This window comes from Pundamilia nyererei, unplaced genomic scaffold (assembly GCF_000239375.1).
Source record: "Pundamilia nyererei isolate P.nyererei 1_Seehausen unplaced genomic scaffold, PunNye1.0 scaffold00144, whole genome shotgun sequence".
NCBI lineage: Eukaryota > Metazoa > Chordata > Actinopteri > Cichliformes > Cichlidae > Pundamilia > Pundamilia nyererei.
The window spans coordinates 920,790-935,413 of record NW_005187545.1 but is presented as its reverse complement, the minus strand read 5'-3'; the positions used below and the strand labels follow the sequence as shown (position 1 = coordinate 935,413).

Below are 14,624 nucleotides of genomic sequence, written 5' to 3'. Positions count from 1 at the left end.
CCAACATTATGAGTCTTAATACATTTGTAATACGTGTGAATATAATTTAATGTATAAATCACAAGCCCTGGGGCAGGCTCCGGCCCCCGCCCACAACCCTGAAAGGAATAAGTGGCAGAAGATGAATCAATCAAGAGGTGGATGAATCCCTTGCTCTCTTCCACAGCAAGTCTTTTGTCCTGTTTCTCTCCCCTCACCCCCCAATCAGTCAGTGCAGATGGCTGCCCCTCCCTAAACCTGGATCTGATGAAGGTCTCTTCCTGTTAAAGGGGAGTTTTTCCTTCCCATTATCGCCAAGTGCTCGCTCAAAGGGGATCATCTGATTGTCGAGGTTTTCTCTGTATTTATGTGGGGTCTTTCCCTTACACGATATTTGGTGCTGGATGGATGGACGGATGGACGGACGGACGGGTGGATGAATGATGGTCACATACATAATAATCTTATACAATGTATGGAGACAGATATGGAGGCTGAGAGAGTTTGGGCATGTAGATATGTTGGACAAAGGATGTTGAATGATGCTGATGTAGTGAAGGAGGACATGCAGTGGGTGCGACACAAGTAGATGCTATGAATAGGGCGGCAGGGCGGACCAGAAGAGGAAGACTATAGAACATCTTAACAGTTTTTAAAGCAACCATAACGTTGATTGATGCAGTTTTATTGGCTTTAGATATGTACAAAGTGAGCAGTCGTAATATGTCACAGCTTATTAAATGGATTATGATTCTCTCCATCATGACAGCACCATGATTATTGTTAAGTTACAGCTAGATTTATTTAATGACTCAGTCATCAAACTGTCATACACTCTTAGTTCTCAAAGCTGCATAAAGCAAACTCTGATTATTAGCACATGCTTATAAATCTAAAAAAAAAAAAAAAGATAAAATGGAAATCTTAAGAACAACATCATCACTTTAAATCACTAGCTGCAACAGTTTATAAACTCCATTCCCATCCCATTATAGAAAATAAGCTTCTCAGTTTGCTCAGGAAAAAAAAAATGAGGGGTGACCTTTGATGGCATCAGCAGAACTGAAATTTAGAGAAGAACAATAAAAAGCATTAAAAATCTCTTTAAAGTTATTTAACAGAGCATGAAATAGCGTCAGAGCAGAGCTGTTCAGGTTCAGGCAAAGTCTTACCTTCCAGCGGTTGCCACACTCATTGCACAGAACAAATGTGGTCATTGGCTCATCAGCACTGCGTGTCTGCACCTAAAACACACAGACACACACACACACACACACAGCAGGTTTAACTGTAAACAAAACACCAAACTGAAAGGAAGCGGTTTGTACGACCTACAGTGAAGCTGAAACACTCCTTCCTCACTAGTACAGTGTATATCCCCCACTCTGTGACTGAAATACATCAATCTCATTATATTTATTTGAGCCACTATGTTCCCATATAACTCCCCAAATTATCAAATAGCATCGCTGAAGCTGATTTAAGCCCCAGCTCTAATACAGCCCCACAGCTTTCTTGTTTTTCTGTGGCATTCAAAAGAGAAACAGTTACTCTACAGGCTTTTCAGAACATCACAAACAACAGCAGTAAATAGCCGACTCAGTGCGGTCACATCGTGTGAAACAGCAAAAAATTTCTCATTATTATGTGATAACTAAAAGCAAACAGCTGGAGAAATAACTGCCCTATTACAACACCACCTCTCTGTGTGAAAAAGGCACAAACATCACAGCCTGCTTCACTCTGGAAACACATCGCTTTCACACGCTCACTCGCCTTAATGCCACCATTAGAGCCCTATTAGTCCTGTTCTCTGCTTTGCTCTGACACATGTGTGTACCTGGTTATAGGTGCAGTTTTTCTTCTTGCACTTGCCGCACTGCAGCAGGTCGGTGGTGGTGCCACCAGTTTTAGCCATCTGGTGTTCCCTGATGGCCTCCTGGGTGAGCACGTTCCTCAGCTGTTTCAGCTCGTCGCTGGCCATTTCCTTAATAAAGACGACATGATGTGTGATAACGAAAGAGGAAAGAAAAGGCAGGAATGTGCAAAGTGTTGCTCATTGCTGAGGAGAGGTGAACTTGCAGGGCTGTTGTACCTCAGCAGACATGGTGGCGATGCGGCGTAACTCGATGCTTCCTGCGAGGACATTTTTGCGAAGGCCTGGGTTCTTCGGGTCCTTCAAGTTGCTGATGCGGCTCCTCACTCGGTTCTTATACTTCATATCAGTGGCTTTTATCTCCTGGTAGATATGTGCGATCACACTGTCAAGGGCAAACTAATTCCTCCGAGTAGCATGCTTGATAACAGCTATAATGTTGAAACAAGATGCACTGAAAGAACTACAGTTTAATTAATCATAGTGCATAGTGGAGAATTATCAACTCTGAAGGATATGATCTTCAATCTCTGCTGCCATGCCCTCACAGTTAGCTCCAAATTCCCTGTAATCATCTGTGAAGTTCAGAAATTACATTTCATGTAAGTCAGCAGGCAGTCTGCAGCGCGTCTTAATGTGAATATTAAAACTGCAGCAATGATAACGTGCAGCCTAAGCCTCACTATCTGTGCGCAGGGCAGCTGCCAGCATCTCAATGCACTTGTCTCTGATGGAGTCTCCAGTGGCCAGGTGAGGGGACAGCGGACCCCCAGGAGAACTGAAGCTGGGTGACATGGGGCTGGTCGGGGTAGTGGGAGTTTTGGGAGCCTCGGATTTACTCTTTCTGTAAAAAAAAAAACAAAACAAAGATTTTTAGTGTCAAATTCATTAAATACGGATCAAAACGTTGTTGGTGCTGCACACCAGCCACACAAGTGCAGCTTTAACCTTTAGCAATAATTCATTTACTAACATCCATCATGTAAAGAACCCATCCTGAAACGCTCTGACTCATCAGTCCTTGAAAAAATATTAAAGAATGATGAATGTCAACACTGATAAAGAGGCTATTTGGAGTCGCTTGTTGCCACCCACTGAGTCCTCCCACGAACTGGCAGCTTGTGAAATAGGAGTGCAAAATAATAAGCATACAGTGCTGTGCAAAAGTCTTGAGCCACTACTCTACTCAACTTTTTTTTGTTTGTTAAGCTACTCAACACTGACCAATGAATCATTCAAGCATTTAAAAATGCACCTAACTCAAGAGATGAACCGTTGTTGTGGACCAATTTTAGACTACCGGTATATCACATTTTGATCCACTGTGCGATACCATACCTACGGCTTCATTTTCCAGCACGACAATGACCCCAAGCACAATGTCGAAACATATGTAGACAGAAAAACACACAAGGCCTCCCCAGAGCCCGAGCCTCAACATTACTAAAGCAGTGTGGGATCATCTTAGCAGAAAACAGAACAAAAGGCGCTTAACATCCAAAAAAGAGCTTTCAATGTCCTTCAAGAAGCCTGAAGAACAACTCTGAAGACTAGTTAAAGAAATGAGAAGAATGCTGCCTCAGAGAGTTCCTGCTGTTTTCAAGAATAAAGGTGATCAGACCAAATATTTACTTTCAAGCTAGCTAGAATCATATAGAATCCTATATTCTTTATATGCTGTAGTTCTATGAATGTTTGAATTTTCCATTTTCCTACCAATATAAATAATTGAGGGGTGGCACAAGACTTTTGCACAGTACTGTAAATCTACAGTGAATAGCCATCCTTACCTTATTTTGTACCCTGCAAGATAAAATCATCCTAAGAACCTGAGAAACATAATTAAATACCTTTCGATGCTGTCAGTAGAGGGCTTCCTCTGTAGAGGTCCAAGCTGAGGAGCCTTCGAGCCCTGAGACTCTCTCCTGTAATTCAAACTCAAGGTCATTTATGTTTTTCACGTGCAGAAGTACACAAAACTTTAACACCTGAGAGTTGATAGTTTGGTGAGCTTGTATTTAATCAGCACCGGTCGCTGTTATTTACCTTTCTCCTGTTAGCTTCTTTGCTGCTGGCGAGCTGCTCGTCTTTGAGTCAGTCGATTCCCGTCTAAGCAGTGAAACACTTTCAGTCAGTCTGGGTTTAATCATTTGGATTTCACATTTAAGTACTGGTGAGATTTAAACTGGTGCACAGAACTGATACCTGTCAGCTGAATGACGTTTCACAGGTTGGCCAGGCTTTGACTCACAGGAGTCCTTTCTGCAACAAAGGATTAGCATCACTAGCATCACATTTCATATAAGATAAGTGCACACACACACACACACACACACTTATGTTGTATTCTCAAACTTATTTCCTGGCTCCTGCACACCTGTGTTTGTCTTTTTTGGCCTCCAGGGTGGGCTTTTTGGGAGGGGGGGATTTAGAGTCTGATGAATCTTTCCTGACAAAAGGAAGAGTTTGTGTGTGATTTTTTTTAACCCGTCTGTGAACAATAAAACGAGAATGCATCCATCTCCCTTTGCTCTAAAATCCAACAGTCTTCACACAGGGAATGAACAGATATTTTCATGCAGATGACTTGCAAACCTTTCTCTTTTGGTTTCATCTGAATGTTTTCTAGACATTTTGGTATCCACTGAGTCTTTCCTGCAAAAAGAACACAGCTTTGGTACCAACACTGAACACCAGTGTTTTATGTAAAACCAAAGAAACAGATTTCTTAAGGCCACTGATCATCCAGAGACTGCAGCCAACTTGTTTTTTTTACATGAATGAGAAACAGAACCATTCCCAGATCCCAGACCTGTCTTTCTTCACATGATCTGACGTCTTTTTCTGTGGAGGAAGCAGCTTAGAGTCTGACTCCTTCCTGCTTTAGCAAATAAAAAACAGATTCAAATTCTGAGTCCGAATAAAATTGTTTGTTTTTTTTCCCCAAAAATATTTTCCCGTCTGTAACTCGTCTGATTCAGACCTGTCTCTCTCCTTCATTCCATCTAGAGAGGGCCGCTTCGTAGGAGGAGGAGGGTGAAGGTGAAGAGGAAGCGGAGGAAGAGGAGCGTTGGGGTCAGGAGGCTCTTTTCTAAATGAAAAGACAGCTCTGAGCTCAGATGAATCACTTCATAAACAGAGTGAATAATGACAGAAAATCGTTACGGCACTGCAAAGAAAGTAGGCATGCAGAGCCTGACCTTAAGGGAGGAGGAGGATGTAGGTGAAGAGGAAGAGGAGCAATCGGAGCGTTTGGATCCAATGGAACTTTCCTGAAAATCAGCACTTGTTTGAGATTTTTTAAAACTCTCTCGTTGTTTTCTGTCTAACATCACTCAAGAACTTCAGAAACATGCACCAAACCACATCTGACCTCTCCTTCTTTACTTCCACAGGAGGTCGTTTAGTTGGTGGAGAAGGAGGTCGGGGAGCGTGAGGGCGAGGAGGTCGGGAGGAAGAGTCTTTGCCATCCTTCCTGGACATATGTCACAACAGCAGAGGTCAAAAGGCCACCTGACGATGCGGCATGCTGTTCACAAAAACACACCTGAGTGACTCTTGTCAGCATGCACCATGCACAGCAGGAATCCTGTTAGGCCACGTGGAACACACTGATGCATGTTAAGTCATTAGCAGCAACCGCGCGCTCTGCAGCTCAGGCAGCACAAGAGTCCAAACCTGTCTTTCAGAAAATCCATGGCGGGGCGTTTGATGGGAGGAGGCCGAGCGGGTCGAGGAGGAGAGGGGAAACGGGTGGGATAGAGCACACTGCTGTCCAGCACACCTCTCCTGAAATATACAACAGAGTCTGAAGCTCTGCTGGATCTTACTGGGAAGTGTTGTGCGTTTTTCTGAGCCTCTACGTTCTCACCTTTCAAACAAGGGCTTGTGGGGGTCAGTGGGTCTCTCTCTCTGAGGCTCGCTCAGAGGTCTCTCCCTCTGAGGTGTGCTGGTGAGCCTCTCGTGGTTGTTTTCTTCTCTCGGTTTGTCCTTCCTCATCTCATCTGCAGAGCTGCACTTCTTGAGCTCCGTGGGGTTTTTCTCCTTTTTGAGCTCTTCCACGTGCCTCGTCTTTTTTGGTTCCTCTAATGGTCTCCCTCTTCTCGGCTCCGACTTGTGCTTCTCACCCCGTGGGTCTTGCGCAGGCTTCGGCTTCTTGTTATCGACCTCCACGTTGGGATTTTCTGGGGGTGCTTGTTTCTCTTTCCTGATTTCCTGCAGATGTTTTGCATTTCCAAGGTCCTCCAGGTGCTTTTCTTCCACGAGGTCGTCAGCATGTCTCTTTTTGATTTCATGGCCATCATTGTGTTTGTCTTTCCTGATTGTATTAGCGTGTTTTTTGTTCTGATCGGAGTCTTGTTTTAGTTTGACTTCCTGCTCGCTGTGACTAAGAGAGAAAAAAGAGAAGCACTGTTTTTACCTCTATGCAAGAATTACCACAGTGAGTGTTAGAGGTGGAAGTGGGTTGAAAAAATGGCAAATATATTAACACGAACATGATTTAAATCACTGACAAGCACTGAAGTAGTCAGTGCTTTCATGCAGTTAAACAGTGAAGGACACTTCATAGCGTCTCAGCTTTTACCCTACATATGCACTTGTAAACAGTGCTGCCTTGCAGAACAAAACAACATCACTGTGCTGACCTCTATATTCTATAATCTATCCCATCTAACATGGAAAAATAGCTTTAAGCATAGACTTTAAAAGATATATGTAGCAAGGTTATTATAGAGGTAAACTAAAAACTATAAAATTAAATTAAATTAATTAAAAGTAGACTCTTGAAAAAGAAAAACAAACTAGCTGATTTGCTATAGTGTACTTGGGAAACTATCCATCTTCTTATTCAATTCGGGGTCACCAGGGTGAGCAGGTGGGGTCTCACGGGCAGGCTTGTGCCTATTCCAGCCGTCACACGGTGAAAGGCAAAGGGACAGGTCACTAGCCGACCACAGGACTAACACAAAGAGACAAACAACCATTCACACCTATGAGTAAATCACTAAAATTGGGGAAATCACTGTGGGAGGAAATAAGAGAGAACCCACCCAAACACAGTGAGAACATGCAAACTCCACACAGTTAGGTCGGACCACACAGTGGAGTCGAACCCAGGACCTTCTTGCTGTGTGGCAATAGTGCTAACCACCGGACCATCATCCTGCCCGATGTCAAAAAAAAAACTAACTAAAGAGAAACAAAGAAGGAAATATTTTTAGTTTTAGTCAGTCGGGTCACATCCCAGCAAACATGATTGACACCCCAGCGTCATCTCCCTTCTCAAAATTAATCATGACACCAAAAACTGAACAGCAAGCAGGTGGAAGTTGATGTTGTTCACAAGTACAATACAGGTCCGACCATCTCTTACAAAGTAAAACATATATAGATCCGATTAACACATCTGTCTTTGTTTTCTCTTTAACAACAACTCATTTGGTTAGTACACGATTGTGACGTCTTCTCCACACAGACAATATTACCAAAACCTGTTTTTAAAGAAAATTTGTTAGGTCCTAAGCAGCATCAGGAGCCTGGGACTTGTTAAGCATGAAGTCAATTAGCTCAACAGAAACATAAAGGGTAAAACCTTGAGTCTTAGTCACTCCTGAACTGAGATTCTTCAGTCTAATAAGGACGTCTGAGCAACGCTGAAGCTTTACCTAACACAGACGTCAGACACAGACATTACTGATCATTATTAACATCAAGCGAGGCTTTCAGGGACACGTTTACTTAGACACAGGATGTCTGCATAACTGTGAGTCACCTGCCCTCACAAAGAGCAAGGTTTGTATTATATACCTGTTCAGAACTTCCTAAATTTGGACTCTAACAAATATCCACTGGCAGCAGGTGCTTTTGGCTGATTTCCCTTGTTTAATTTAGCACAACGTTTTTACACCAGATATCCTTCCTGACACAAACCTGCCGTCTATCCAGGCTTTTAGACTGGTACAACGAGCACGCTAGCCTGTGTTTGCCTGAGACTGGGTTTCAAAACAGGGATCCTTCACACGTAACCACTACACCATGGACCCACCATATTGTGATATTTAAAAACACTAACGATAACCCAGGATTAAAACATCTTCAGTGAAAGTGAAACAAGCAAAACCAAACAAGAACCTACCTGACACTAAACTGAATTACGAAATAGAAAAAAAAAACAACGAGTCTGACATGTAGCCCTTAAGACATCATCATCATCCACTGATTTGTGGTCTCCCATCTACGGTGGCCCCGAGAGGTCAAACCCACCGAAACTTAAGAAAACACCAGCTAACAGAAAAATGCTGGAAAAGCAGACAAAACACAGCAGAATTGGGAAAAAAATCCACAATTGAAGTGTTTCTGGGGGCACAATAACATCACGGACCAGCTGCAGAAGTAGAAACCAAAACGTGTGAAGGATCGCAGTGAGACACGCTTAAAGAAGTAGAGGATTCATCGCTGTTGTGAGGGAGGAAAAGACGCAGGTAATGTGTTTTAATCACATTATTCATGTAATACTTTAGATACATATTTGCTGTTGTGTTTTGTGTGCTTTCGAAGCATTTTTTTAATTAGCTGTTGTTTTCTTAATTTGTTCGTTGGAACTCTCAGGAGCACCATACCCATCTTTCTTTCTTGTTGGTGAGTCTGCACGTTAATATGGTATCAATCTGTCAGTCACAATGCAGAATAACCTGATTCAGTCGTGTCTATTCACAACAACTGACACCCCAGTGCACTTTATATGGTAAGGTAAAGAACCTACAATAATGCATGGAAAATCCCAACAATCAAATCATCTCCTATGAGTAAGCACTTGCCAACAGTGGGAAGGAAAAAGTAAGAGGGACCTGCTGGGGGTGATGGGGGAGAGAGACAGTCCAAAAAAAGAGAAAGGCCGAGTCCAATTCATGAGATTTTAACTTGTTACTGAGAACATAAAATAATTTGGAAAATATATCCGGGGGTAATAAATCGTCCCACAGACTTCTGGAGTCGCCCCCTGCTGGCTGTTAGAAAGAATGACGGTGATAGAAAAATTATTAAAGTTATGTAACACGCTTTGCAGTAAGCTGAAGAGTGTATCTCTCAATGTCTCTCTCCATCTGTGCTCTTCTCAGGCTTTGTTGTGGCTACTCTGCTATCTGTTATCCAAAGCAGACAGAATCATGTTCAGTACAAGGATGCCAAGTAACTGTTAACAATAAAAAAAGTGGATAACATTGGAAAAAGCGTATAAATGAAACTCTGCCCTGCTTTTGCTTCCTTGCAAGTAAAATGAACACGTTGGAGCTCACTACTCTGTGTGTTTCACTTCTTACGAGAACTGTTCTATCAGAAGGTTTAACACTTTTATGTGCAGTTTATCATTAAAAGAAGTCTCCCTATTTAAAGTTATGATGCTACCTAAAGGATAAAATGTGACATTACAGTGGCTCACAAGTCTGGTCTGTCCTTAATGTCATTAAACACCCCAAACTGTTTGCAGCTGCCCCTCACTGAGCCTGGTTCTGCTGGAGGTTTCTTCCTGTTAAAAGGGAGTTTTTCTTTCCCACAATTGCCAAGTGCTTGTCAAAGGGGTCATTTGACTGTTGTCTTATTGTAGAGTTTTGAGGCAGCTCCAGTTGTGATTCAGCACTATGCAAATACAACTGAACTGAATTAAATCGTCTGAATGTAGATCAGCCAGGCAGTAGATTACCTTGAAATGTTATTTGAACTTTAAACATTTCAATGCCTTTTTTTACAAAGCTGTTGTCACTTTTAGCAGAGAGTTATTTTTCAAGGTGTTTTTATGAATGCGAAGAAAATACTTTTGTTCCAGTGCACTGCAGAGCCACACACACACACATCATTACGGACCTGACAGCAGGCAGGCACAGCAGGTATGCGGACATTAACCAGAACTTCACTTCATAATGTGTGTGTGCTCTTTGTATTAAATGTCACGTTAAGTGTACCTGTGTAGTTTCTGTGTAACCGCTGTAAAACCACTGACCTGCTCTGCGTCTCCGAGGGAGAGCTGTTTGGAGAAGCTGCCGTTTTGCTGGAGTTCAAACCATTCTTGGTCTCAGACGATTTCTCGGGATGAGAGCGGCCAGAGTCTGCATGAGTGCGTGTTTTGGAGGAGAAATCATATCAGCAAATCAGACTCCGTGCTGATGTATTGACTGCACAAGCAACCATTTCACCGCTGTGGAAACACTGTAGTATGCATGTAAATCAGTGTGTGTACCCAGAAGTCTTTTCCAGTCTTTAATGAGGACTTTTGCCAAAGCAATCACTTCTTCATCTGTGCAGTGCTTCCTGATACCATTAACAGACATTCCAATTCTCGTCTCCTGAAGCCAACATAGACACACGGGTTAATTATTTTTCTTTTTTCCACATTTCCCCAGGATGATCAGCAAAATTAAAATTTAACCCACCTGTAGAAGTTTGAGAGTCATATTGACGCCTTTCAGCTCCTTCAGCAGGTCAATGGCGCCCTCCTGTATTCACCAAACAGTGACATCGTTACTTGCAACCCCCTAACTCTTGAAAGGGTTCATTTAGAAATGCGTAATAACAGTGTAACGCACAGATCTTAACCTTTCAAAAAAGAAAGCGCAATGTGGTTAGCAAACAAGAACACTTTCACTTCTTTATTATTATTTTTTCATTAGCACTCGATGGCATTTTTACAACATTAGATCCACTGTTTTGCACGGCTGTTTACTCCGATTACAGCTGGTCGCATTATCTTGTGCAGCCCCCTAACTGTGCAGGAGCGACGCGAACAATGTCGTGTTTGCAGATTCAGTCACAACACGAGCACGGCCTTACGCCCACAGGCCGCGGTGTTTACTTTCTGTTCTGCGCACTTCTATGTCAGTTAAACTCGCTAAGCATTTTCAGAAAGAGAGAGAAAAAAAGCTTTTGACAAACACAAAAGAGCTGGGCTACACAGCAGAGCTGCACACTGGCACTGAAACGGTCCTGCAAGAGAAATACACGCAAACCCACGAACACCTGTTGATCGTTTGTTACGGTCAAGCTCGCGCTTCACTTCTGCACACTTTCCAAACACACCGAGTCAGCAGGAACCAAACTCGTGTTTAACAGAAAAGAAGAGGACCCCATTTTAATTTATGGAAAAGTCTACTGCAGGCCTTCTGCGCAGCGCGAGGTGGCGGGACAACGCGCCACCTGTGGGTGTCAAAATATAGTCTCACCGTGTTATTTCTAGACACCATCTTGTCCAGTTTTTTTGCAATCCGGATGAGATCTTCCTCTCGAGTCATCGCTGCATTTAGTCGTCTAAAGACCGATCGGTTGCGCCAAATGGATACTTATTTTAAAAAAGAAAAAAACTCCCGAGAAACAGAAAAGTTTGTTTCTGCTACAGGTCGGACTTTACGCGCGACGCACTCCATTCAGCCGAGAGGCGTGTCCTGCGGAGGGGTCCCAGCTGACCTGCTCCACAAATGACAAACTAAATATAGACACAGTTGTAGACCCGTGGACAACAGGGATGACTGAAGTTTAGTGTGAGAGATTTGACTTTTATTTTAAAAATCAACTTTATTTTGTCTTATCATGCTTTGCTCTCCTGTGGCTCCTTAGATTTCTCTACACCCCGGACGGATTATATCACAAAATGATCTCTCTTTAAGATTTTCCAGCAAAAACGAGGTCACTGTGTAATGATTAATCTTTCCTACACTGAAGGCAGAACTCGGGCAACTGCTGCTGTGCCAAAGAGCAGCCCGACACTAAGTCACCGTTTACCGCCTGTTTCTTTCTTTGTTAGTTACTTCATTTTTTGTAACACGGAACAAGGTCACCTCGAACACTAAATCAGACAACAATTTCACTTTCTCTCACAAAATGGGGAAAAAACACGTCCTGAAAAGTGTGTCTATGTCACGGCCACCAGAGGGTGGTGTGATATAAGTCGACATGAGAATTAACTTTCGTTTTGCACTGAAAGCCACGAACCTTCGTGTTTGCTTCTGTTTGTCTTGCAGTGGACCTAACATTAAGATCTGATAGTTTTCTTCTTCGTCTTCTCGAGGAAGCGAGAAAGAAACAGAAAAGCTTCCAGTTCGGTTCCAATTGAACCGAATAGTCAGCCTTTACATTCATACATGTTTTATAAAAGTAACAGCCGATGTCTCACACTGCGTGCTCTCCTATAGAGAAATAATGCTTATTCGATAAGTACTGACTTTCTATAGTTATGTTGTGTTTAAAAAAATAGTGAATAAGGCAAATCAATCTTATGAGAAAAATGAAGGTTTTCATCTTTTTTTTTTCTTATGAGAAAACATTTGTGGAAGTTAGCAGGGGTCAAACTCATTTTACTCCTTTGATCTTTACTTTGATCTTATTGCGTAGAACCAGAGAAACTTGTCTTTCTGTCAGTCTGAAGGTGTTTAAATACACATTTAAGGCCATTTACAGTAATATAAGAAAGATAAGTGCAAATTTATAATAATAAGAAGAAGAAGCAGAAAAATAAATTTTTTAAAAGCACCTTTCAAGACACCCAGGGACACTTAACAATAGAATAAAACACATAGTAGAACAAAAAATGAAGAACAATTTTTAAAAACTTTCAACAGTGCATCTCAGTTTTTCTACACGATGAAGAAATGCTGCTGCGGTAACTGTAAGAAATCTGTCATCACAAAAATCTAAATGTGTAAAATTACATTTCATTATGTTAGATTTGATAGCAGTGAAAAAAATGTTTCCAAAGTTTATGCCCTCCTTCACATTTTCCAAATGTGGCCTTATGTTTGACACCCCTGATTTAAAGGGTGAATGCCTAAGACATTTTCCAAGAACTCCACAGACACAATTAGTGAAATTATATTAGCACAATATTCATCTAAATTTATATTGTTAAAGTCGAAGAAATTACTTGAGCGAGGGATTTCTTTATATCCTTGTGTTTGTATCTCCTGCTGTGACAGCTTGTGATAGCAATCAACATTTCTTTCAGAGGGAAATAGAATAGCCAGATACTCCCACAGTCCAACAGACACTGAGACCAGATACAATTAAGATCCTAGAGATGTGTCCCCCCCCACTGTGGGAAGCAAAGGCATGACACACAATATGCATGCATCAGTTAGTTTTAGAAGTTAGATTAAATGTCAGAGGGATGAAGAAAGTCAGATAGTTTAGATCTCTCTGCCTCTCATCCAAAATATATTCATAGCCAGCAGTTTATAGGGACACAGTTTATGTAGACACCAGTGCCGACTTAATTGTATATCATTACAGAACAGCAATGGTTGGAAAACTGAAATGCCTGCCTAAAGATAAAGTCTAACCAGTCGGGGGTTGTTGGGGGGTTTTATGTTTTCAAATATCAAGTATATGAAGTATAAAATATGAAGGGCCCATTAATCCAGAAGCAAAGTGTGACGGTCTTGTTTGTAGAGCAGGGATTTTAAGATAACTGTGTTAATGACCGCAGGTGAAAGTGCAGACTAAGAGCTCATTATCTCCTTACAGAGCTCTTACACAACAGGCTGAGAGTACAACACACCCCTGCCTCCGTGCCTCAAGACAGCAATCTGTCTGGCAGGTAACGACCGAGGCGGCCAAGTCGAGAAGTGGGACAGTTCACTGTGAGGTAACAGAGGAAGCAGGCCAAGAGGAAGAAGCAGTGATCAAGCAACATCCTTTAAATCCAAGCACTAAACGGTTCACTTTTGGGGTGGTGGAAAGGAAAGGTGGATGTGCTGACCCCTTTCTCAGATGGTTGACTTAAATGAACTTTCTGATCTCTTCATTCTTAGGAAAAGTCCAACGTTCTCCTTGTTTCTTTAGTCTTTTTCTCAAACCTTAAATTAGGCAAATGCGCTAAATATTACCTTCTTAACATCCGCCTTGTCTCCAGCAGCAAATTGAGCGCTAGAGTTAAGGTTAAGCCGTGTTTCAGATCTTCTGTTGTTTGCTTTTCTGTGCACCTATGATAAATTTGTGAAAATGCAAAGTGAATTGACACAAGCAGGACCAAAAACAAGTGAGGGCAGTAATGAGGAGGTGTTGATGGGAAATTAATGAATACCATTAAAACCATTAATACCATGAAACCGTTATAAGAAGTATAATAAGTTATAATCATTTTAACCATGGACAGCCCTTCTGCCTCCACAAACATGCATTAGAAGTATTGCAGCATGCTGCATGCATTTTCTCTTCATCTGTAGCAAATAACATCGAGGTGTTCCAGTTTTGGATTTAAATCTTTATAAAACAGGCAAATTTTAAACTTCAACCAATAAACTTTAAACTCATCTATTTTAACCCTTACATACTGTTCAGTTCAAATCTGTAAAAATACCCTAAATTTATTTCTTTTTACCTGGAAATTTGATGTTTTTTCTTAAATATACCCAAAATTTATAAACATGAAAACTTTTTTTTTTTTTAAATTAAGACCCTTGATGTGCAGCTGTTACAGATGTTTATACACTTAAGCCGTTCTAGGTCAAATTTTATCCCGTATCTATTCAGATGTATTTTAAATCCACCAGTGTGGGTCAAGGAAAAAATGATGATTTCAGAGAATTTGAAACTGTAAAACTGTACGTGTGTGTGTGTGTGTGTGTGTGTGTGTGTGTGTGTGTGTGTGTGTGCTTTTTTATGGGACAATAGTGATAGAGTTCAAGGAGAACCTTGTTACTGTCAAGGTAAATGTTTGTGTTCCCACCACATTAGCCCAGGTTCCCACAGACACAGGCACCTGCTGCTCTTTAAAGGATCATGGGGG

The 14,624-nt window shown here is 41.7% G+C and overlaps 1 protein-coding gene across 2 annotated transcripts; it reads right to left on the bottom strand.

Annotated features, from left to right (window-relative positions):
* Nucleotides 1-654: 654 nt before the first annotated feature.
* Nucleotides 655-11,297, bottom strand: tcea3 (transcription elongation factor A (SII), 3). 2 transcript variants are annotated; one of them, XM_005744472.1, is made up of 21 exons: nt 11,068-11,297; nt 10,282-10,344; nt 10,089-10,194; nt 9,852-9,957; nt 5,727-6,242; nt 5,534-5,644; nt 5,229-5,330; nt 5,056-5,127; nt 4,839-4,946; nt 4,668-4,736; nt 4,451-4,510; nt 4,233-4,304; nt 4,061-4,117; nt 3,902-3,964; nt 3,706-3,780; nt 2,539-2,699; nt 2,374-2,430; nt 2,075-2,229; nt 1,820-1,966; nt 1,152-1,223; nt 655-1,041 (listed from the first exon to the last, which is right to left on the bottom strand). In XM_005744472.1, exons 1-21 carry the CDS (start codon nt 11,134-11,136, stop codon nt 1,033-1,035), a joined length of 2,250 nt encoding a protein of 749 aa, XP_005744529.1. In that variant the 5' UTR covers nt 11,137-11,297; the 3' UTR covers nt 655-1,032. The 2 variants fall into 2 exon arrangements, with proteins under 2 accessions (XP_005744529.1, XP_013769146.1); XM_013913692.1 differs by having other exon boundaries at nt 4,668-4,733.
* Between the last annotated feature and the right edge of the window lie 3,327 nt (nt 11,298-14,624).

What these genes read in the sequence shown, in the direction of transcription:
- tcea3 (XM_005744472.1), bottom strand. Translation starts at nt 11,136, where the DNA reads ATGACTCGAGAGGAAGATCTCATCCGGATTGCAAAAAAACTGGACAAG. An exon ending in GTGGAAGTAAAGAAGGAGAG is followed by an intron (nt 5,128 to 5,228) that starts GTCAGATGTGGT and finishes GCTGATTTTCAG; the next exon opens with GAAAGTTCCATTGGATCCAA. An exon ending in AAACGTCATTCAGCTGACAG is followed by an intron (nt 3,965 to 4,060) that starts GTATCAGTTCTG and finishes TTCACTGCTTAG; the next exon opens with ACGGGAATCGACTGACTCAA.